Raw genomic sequence first — 8682 nt, 5'->3', positions numbered from 1 at the left:
CCATAAATATATCAAAACTTAATTTTTGATTAGTAATATGCATTGCTAAGAACTTAATTTGAACAACTTTAAAGATGATTTTCTCAATATTTAGATTTTTTTGCACCCTCAGATTCCAGATTTTCAAATAGTTGTAATGAATAAAAGCGATTTATCCTAAATCTTAAATTGTAAATGATTCATATCTTAAACCAGTTAACAGAAACCAGCTGTAATGACCCTGAAATGCTTGGCAAGAACAGTTTTCAAACACTTGTTGATGCAGAACGTTATCAAAGGACCTGATTGAAACCACTTAACATTAATTAAAGTCTAAACAGCAGCTGGAAGGAACGTTTGACCGATAAAGTCATGGAGAGAGAAACAAGGAAGATCATTAATATAAAGATCAGCAGCAGCACGGCATTAATGATTTTATGCATGCAAATAAAACACACACACACACACACACACACACACACACACACACACACACACACACACGGAATCGGAGTTACATTGAGGAGAAAGATGCGAGTGAATCAGCAGAGAAAGAGTGAAACGCTGGTGAGAAACCGACACACACCAGATCAGATCAGATCAGACTGAAGGAGAACAATCCATTCAATGACCTTCAAACCCGTGACTTTATTCCTTCAGAGGAACACAAAAGGAGACGTTTAGCAGGATGTTCACGCTGCTCTTTACAAGATCCAACATTAACAAATAAGCACCATAAATGTATCATAAACCTTGTGAAAAAGAAGCACGCTTCGACATACTTTTTCATAAATAATACACTTCAGTTTGAACTGAATGTGATGTTTTCAGACACCTTTAAATTGCAGTTAAATGCAAATTTATCATTTTTATTCAATTCAATACTGTAGCTGAACTTTAAAGCACTTATTGTACACAGGACTCAAATACACTTTCATAATTACGTCTATTGTTTGAAATATGGTTAAAGCACTGCTGAATGGTAAACTAAAATATACTTTAATGCCATTTCTATTGAAACGTATATATCATGTATTCATTCAAATATATTTGCAATTACACATTTCTAATGATGAAGTTGCAGTTTAGTGCATTTAAAATATTAATTTTAAATGTAATATCAAATAACACACTACAGTTAAAATGATAGTCAAGTATTTTGTGCGTATGTATGTTAAAATAAGTGCATTACAAAAGATAAAATTACGTCTCACAATTCAGATTTTGCTTCTAAAATTGCGAGTTTATATCTCACAACTATGACTTTTTTTATTCTGTGTTGGAAATAAGTCATGAAAGTGTCTCTCTGTAAGTAAACTTAAGTGGTCTTTTATTTCATTAATATATGTGACCCTGGAGCACAAAACCAGTCTTAAGTGTAAATTTTTCGAAATTTAGATTTATGCATCAGCTGAAAGCTGAATAAATAATCTTTCCATTGATGTATGGTTTGTTAGGATAGGACAATATTTGGCCGAGATACAGCTATTTGAAAATCTGGAATCTGAGGGTGCAAAAAAATCTAAATATTGAGAAAATCATCTTTAAAGTTGTTCAAATTAAGTTCTTAGCAATGCATATTACTAATCAAAAATTAAGTTTTGATATATTTACGGTAGGACATTTATTAAATATCTTCATGGAACATTATCTTTATGTAATATCCTAATGATTTTTGGCATAAAAGAAAAATGTATAATTGTGACCCATACAATGTATTGTTACAAATATACCCCAGCGACTTAAGACTGCTTTTGTGCTGCAGGCTCACATATTATCTTAAAAACAGATTTGAAGTACACTACAAGTGCACATATAATTTGATTCATCGCACTGTTTTTTCACAGGAGAAGTATCATAATATTAGAAGATCCAAGATATAGTGCTGGCCTCATATGAACAGAAAATCCTGCTAAGCGCTGTCTTGTGTGTTTCGCTGAAGAACGTGGCTCAGGCAGTGCATTATGGGTCTGGCGGTCATGAGGAGCGAGTGAGCGAAGGTTCATTAGTGTTAGTGGCTCACGCTGTCAGTTGTTCGGTTGGTGACTTACAGACGCGGCTGCAGACGGACAGACAGTACTCCTCCGACTCAAACTTATTGCGGTTTCCTCCACAGCCGCCGTAGATGAAGGGTGCGCAGAGGCCCTCCTCACGCACAAAATACCAGCGGGCCAACATGGCCCTGCAGGGGCCCGTCTCTGCGCTCGCAAAACACACCTCTGACGACACACACACACATGTGAAGTAGGGGTGTGCGATATATATCGTCTGGGATAATATCGTAATTAAGCAATAAGCCCCAAGAAGCCGTGGTTTACAGTGAATTTATAACAGCTAAGGGGTGTTGTTAGGCACGACGCGAAGCAGAGCTTATTGCTTTTATAAACTGGTTATTCCATATACGTAGTAAGGTTTCACAAAATAAAACAGAGCAAATAAAGTGTAATGATATTAATAAAAACAGTATTCTTCCACCAAACAATGTAGCTCCTCAGAAACAGTTGTGGTTGCAACAAAGTGGTTGCCGAGCAACACACAAACGTAAACAAAGGTGTATGTTACTTTGTAGCGTCATTTACAACAGCTTCGAACGCGGCTCAGCCAATCAGAATCAAGCACCGGAACTATCCGCTTTATCGTTTATCTTGTAATATCATTACACTTTATTTGCTCTGTTTTATTTTGTGAAACTTTAATGCCATTTCTATTGAAACGTATATATCATGTATTCATTCAAATATATTTGCAATTACACATTTCTAATGATGAAGTTGCAGTTTAGTGCATTTAAAATATTAATTTTAAATGTAATATCAAATAACACACTACAGTTAAAATGATAGTCAAGTATTTTGTGCGTATGTATGTTAAAATAAGTGCATTACAAAAGATAAAATTACGTCTCACAATTCAGATTTTGCTTCTAAAATTGCGAGTTTATATCTCACAACTATGACTTTTTTTATTCTGTGTTGGAAATAAGTCATGAAAGTGTCTCTCTGTAAGTAAACTTAAGTGGTCTTTTATTTCATTAATATATGTGACCCTGGAGCACAAAACCAGTCTTAAGTGTAAATTTTTCGAAATTTAGATTTATGCATCAGCTGAAAGCTGAATAAATAATCTTTCCATTGATGTATGGTTTGTTAGGATAGGACAATATTTGAAAATCTGGAATCTGAGGGTGCAAAAAAATCTAAATATTGAGAAAATCATCTTTAAAGTTGTTCAAATTAAGTTCTTAGCAATGCATATTACTAATCAAAAATTAAGTTTTGATATATTTACGGTAGGACATTTATTAAATATCTTCATGGAACATTATCTTTATGTAATATCCTAATGATTTTTGGCATAAAAGAAAAATGTATAATTGTGACCCATACAATGTATTGTTACAAATATACCCCAGCGACTTAAGACTGCTTTTGTGCTGCAGGCTCACATATTATCTTAAAAACAGATTTGAAGTACACTACAAGTGCACATATAATTTGATTCATCGCACTGTTTTTTCACAGGAGAAGTATCATAATATTAGAAGATCCAAGATATAGTGCTGGCCTCATATGAACAGAAAATCCTGCTAAGCGCTGTCTTGTGTGTTTCGCTGAAGAACGTGGCTCAGGCAGTGCATTATGGGTCTGGCGGTCATGAGGAGCGAGTGAGCGAAGGTTCATTAGTGTTAGTGGCTCACGCTGTCAGTTGTTCGGTTGGTGACTTACAGACGCGGCTGCAGACGGACAGACAGTACTCCTCCGACTCAAAGTTATTGCGGTTTCCTCCACAGCCGCCGTAGATGAAGGGTGCGCAGAGGCCCTCCTCACGCACAAAATACCAGCGGGCCAACATGGCCCTGCAGGGGCCCGTCTCTGCGCTCGCAAAACACACCTCTCACACACATGACACACATGTGAAGTAGGGGTGTGCGATATATATCGTCTGGGATAATATCGTAATTAAGCCAAGAAGCCGGATTCGGTTCAAACGCAATGACTCACTTATTAACAGTGACTTACTGCCGCCTACTGGCGGTTTTAATTGTTTTAATTTTACATCTAATGTATCTTTTCATTTTTTAAATTATTTCAAATATCAGTATTCAAAATTTCATGTTTAAAATATCAAAACATTATTTATGCATTTGTAACTGCAGATTAAAGCATGTCCCTCTAAGCTGCATTAACACGTGTAAATACATCCAAATGCCACTTCGTATGGAACTTCTGCAAAGATTAATTTTGTTGATACTGATTTCATTTGTTTAGTAACAGCCTAAATGTATTATTATTATAATTGACTGATTAAATGTAAGCATTTGACTAAAAAGATGATGTACACTTTTAGAAAAAAATCGCTTTATAAAGTTAAAAATGCCCATAAAAGGTAAAAATTAATTTAAACTTATTGGAAAAGATTAATTTCTATCAGCGTGAACTGACCAAAGCACAGAATATGAAGAATATCAAAAAATGTAGGATTCAGCTGTCCACGGTAGTCCTTAAGATACCAGCACAATAACACACTAAGCAAAATATCATCTAATTATCGTTATTGATAAAATACCAGAAAATATTGAGATTTTTTGTCAATATCGCACACCCCTAACGTGAAGAGCTGCGTCTGATGATGATGATGATGAGCGAACGCTCAACGTGATTGGCTGACGCTCACCTCGCACCACCTCCTCCACCGACTCCGTCGTCGTGGTGGTCGTCATGGCGACGCTGATGCTCTGGCGCTGCCCCTCATCCTCATCCACATCCTCGTCTCCGTCTCCATCCTGGTCGTTGTCCAAAAGCTCCTCTTCCTCGTCCAGATCCTCGTCATCCTCCACCACGGCCGGTTCGGATCCTGCGTCTCGCGTCATGCTGGAGGAAAACAAACCAGAGCATCTGCATAATCCTTCATCATAATAAGCCAACCATCCACCACCATTCAATCAAGGATCAAATCAAGTGTCATTTTATGGGGTTTATGATCATGTGTTCACAGTGCACAAAACCTGACTCTAAACTTAAATCCAATCCGAATCACACACAAATGGATCACAGTTCACAGCGTACGATCATAAATGCCAATAAAATAGTACATTTAGCTTAGTTTCATTCTAGTTCATCTAGATACTAAAATAAAAGCATATAATAATATTGTATGAAAGGTATTATTATTATTAAATTATTTTTATAAAACGGATAGTTCCGGTCCTTGATTCTGATTGGCTGAGCCGCGTTCGAAGCTGTTGTAAATGACGCTACAAAGTAACATACACCTTTGTTTACGTTTGTGTGTTGCTCAGCAACCACTTTGTAGCAACCACAACTGTTTCTGAGGAGCTACATTGTTTGGTGGAAGAATACTGTTTTTATTAATATCATTACACTTTATTTGCTCTGTTTTATTTTGTGAAACCTAACTACGTATATGGAATAACCGTTTTATAAAAGCAATAAGCCTCGCGAAGCCGTGGTTTACAGTGAATTTACCTAACAACGCCCCTTAGCTGTTATAAATTCACTGTAAACCACAGCTTCACGGGGATTATTGCTTTATTATTACTATGTATGCAATTATTATTGTAATACATTTATTATCATTATTATTTTCCTATTGTTGAATTATTATTATTAATAAAATAAATTATTAATTCATCAAAATAAACTATAATAAACATCTGAACATCATTATAGGATTAATAATCTTTTTTTAGTACAGTATTAATTCTATGAAGGCCTCCCATGACTCTGATTACATCTGTTAATAGTTGTGAAAAGTATGCTTATATGTTTAATTAGAATAATTATTCTGTAGATTTGTCTATAATCATGTGTGATGTATATTTTAAAATGAATTAATTTGTTATATATTTTTTTTATTAGTTTATTTATATATATATTATTTCATTTCTTTTGAACAGTTTTATTTTAGTAGCATTGAGATACTTATTTCATATAAAAATATTTTTATATTTTATATTTTCATTTTAATTTTTTAAGTTTTACACACACACACACACACACACACACACACACACACACCTGTTGTCGCTGTAGTCGTTCTCGGCTCCTCCCCACCACACGTCTGAATCGTCCTCCTCCGCAGCTGCGCTGTCCAACTCCTTCTCCGCTTCTGCAGGGCAGCAGACGAACTCGACGCCACGGAAACGGTCGATACCACATGGCAACAGCATCCCGTAGTCATGGAGATTCATGCTGCGGTCGCCGCAGGACTGTGGAGAGACGAGAGTCATTTATTGACAGGAGGAACTTCAATATCAAACAGCAGACCGACAAAATGAAACCAATCCAAATAAATCAATACAGCGATCCATTTATATTCATTTGTGTGACATGTATGATAATGTATTGATAATGATAAACAGTCCCATACTACCTTACAAGTAAGTAAATATAAAATGGAATATTTACAGATTTCCTGTAAACATATCAGTGTTATTTTAGTATCACTGAGGTACTTTTTTAGTTTTTGTAAATATTTTGAATTATATTTTATTTTTATATTTGCTGCTTTCACATTAATTTTAGTTAAAGTTTTAGTCATTTTAAATAATTTGTTGCTTTTACATGTCTATATAAGTTTTATTCATTTCTATTTCAGTTTTAGTTCTAGTTATTTTAGTACTTCAAGTTAACTAAAAGAAAATTACAAATGTTGCCTTGTCAGCTACATATATAGATGTGAATTTATTGTAAATTAATAATAATTCAACTAGCTGAAAAAAATGTAATTAAAAATAAGTTTAAGTTTTTAAATATTTGATTTTATTTCAGTGAAATATCAGTGAAAATTTATTTCATTTATTTTATAGTATAGTATAGATAGTAGTAGTTATGGTATTTTTTTTATGGTTTTAGTTTTAGCTGTAACTATAATAACCTTGAAACATGTCCAGCACACATCAAGTTACTTTTAACTTTTATTATTTTACTTTTATTCATTCATTCATTCAAATAAAATGAATAATTAAATAAATTGAAGGTGATTTTATAAGTATTTTGGCATTATTTTCATGACAATTAACAGATTATACCCTATTTTTATTGTGTTAATTCTCACGCAAAAACTGTTTGGGGTAAGATTTTTTTTAAATGAAATAAATACTTTTATCCAGTAAGGACGCATTAAATTGATCAAAAGTGACAGTAAAGACGTTTATAATTTCACAAAAGATTTCTATTTCAAATAAATGCTGCTCTTCTGAACTTTCTATTCATCTGTGAATCCTGAAAAATAAAATGCATCCCAATTTCCACAAAAATATCGTGCAGCACAACTGTTTTCAACATTGATAATAATCAGAAATGTTTCTTGAGCAGCAAATCAGCATATTAGAATGATTTCTGAAGATCATGTGACACTGAAGACTGGAGTAATGATGCTGAAAATACAGCTGCGCATCACAGAAATACATTACATTTTAATGGATAAACACACAGAAAACAGCTATATAAAATTGAAATAATATATGTGAGCCTGCAGCACAAAAACAGTCTTAAGTCGCTGGGGTATATGTGTAGCAATAGCCAACAATACATTGTATGGGTCAAAATTATAGATTTTTCTTTTATGCCAAAAATCATTAGGATATTAAGTAAAGATCATGTTCCATGAAGATATGTTGTAAATCTCCTACCGTAAATATATCAAAACATAATTTTTGATTAGTAATATGCATTGCTAAGAACTTCATTTGGACAACTTTAAAGATGATTTTCTCAATATTTAGATTTTTTTTGCACCCTCAGATTCCAGATTTTCAAATTTTCAGATTTGCCAAATATTGTCCTATCCTAATAAACCATACATCAATGGAAAGCTTATTTATTCAGCTTTCAGATGACGCATAAATCTCAATTTTGAAAAATTGACACTTGTGACTGGTTTTGTGGTCCAGGATCACATTTTTGCTGTATTTTTGTTGTGTGTGTTTCTGACCTCTTTGGCGACGGTGTGCCAGTGCAGGTGGCTCTCACACATGTCCATGCGCTCCTGGTGCAGGAACTTACACTTATCAGGAACCAGCAGAGCGTCGCTCACAAACTCCCCGACTGACACAGAGAGAGAGAAACATGATGAGCACACACAGCAGGAGAAGGAGCGACATGCGGCGTGTGAAGAGACTCACGCACCCAGGCAGCGATACGGCACCACGATGTGCGTGTGACTGCGGCACTGCTTCTGGCTCTTCTTACACCAGTCCCAAATACTGACGGGTTGATTGGCCTCCACCACGTTTGTGATCTGAAGCTCTGGATACACCTGAACATCACAGACACATGATAAGCTCTTTCAGTGTAATTGAGACTTGCTACTGCCAATACATCCACAACATGCTGCTGTGAGCATGTAAGAAATACTGCTGCTGCACATATAACATACATGAAATAACCTAGTGCTGGGCGGTATGACCAAAAATTTATATCACGGTATTTTTCAAAATTATATATTTTTTTCATGCATGACCTGGTATTAACCAAATTTTCTACTGATTGAGAGAGGAAATACTACAGTATATTGAGTGTCCATACACCGGTATTGTGGTATTTTAAAAATTAATATCATAACAAAAATAAACACCGGTATTCGGTATGAACCGGTATACCACCCAGCACTAAAATAACCCCCATGTAGCATACATGAATCACCTCGATGCAGATCTATACAGGTGGAGCTGGGGAAGGG

At 34.9% G+C, this 8682-nt stretch overlaps 1 protein-coding gene across 3 annotated transcripts in view; it reads right to left on the bottom strand.

The window, feature by feature from the left end:
* Positions 1 to 8682, bottom strand: part of LOC107698920 (amyloid beta A4 protein-like) — a 39437-nt gene that overhangs the window by 17403 nt on the left and 13352 nt on the right. Inside the window, exons 3-7 of one of the 3 annotated variants that reach the window (XM_016500059.1) lie at positions 8130 to 8259; positions 7936 to 8048; positions 6018 to 6208; positions 4654 to 4850; positions 3705 to 3872 (exon numbers count right to left, since the gene is read on the bottom strand). In XM_016500059.1, the coding sequence (XP_016355545.1) occupies positions 3705 to 3872; positions 4654 to 4850; positions 6018 to 6208; positions 7936 to 8048; positions 8130 to 8259 (799 nt within the window). Of the gene's footprint in view, positions 1 to 2030; positions 2199 to 3704; positions 3873 to 4653; positions 4851 to 6017; positions 6209 to 7935; positions 8049 to 8129; positions 8260 to 8682 lie in introns of all 3 variants that reach the window. The other 2 variants (XM_016500058.1, XM_016500060.1) reach the window with 2 other exon arrangements.

This window comes from Sinocyclocheilus anshuiensis, unplaced genomic scaffold, assembly GCF_001515605.1.
Source record: "Sinocyclocheilus anshuiensis isolate Anshui unplaced genomic scaffold, SAMN03320099.WGS_v1.1 scaffold1854, whole genome shotgun sequence".
Classification (NCBI taxonomy): Eukaryota; Metazoa; Chordata; class Actinopteri; order Cypriniformes; family Cyprinidae; genus Sinocyclocheilus; species Sinocyclocheilus anshuiensis.
The sequence above is the reverse complement of the archived record's forward strand: the minus strand, read 5'-3'. Positions and strand labels throughout refer to the sequence as shown.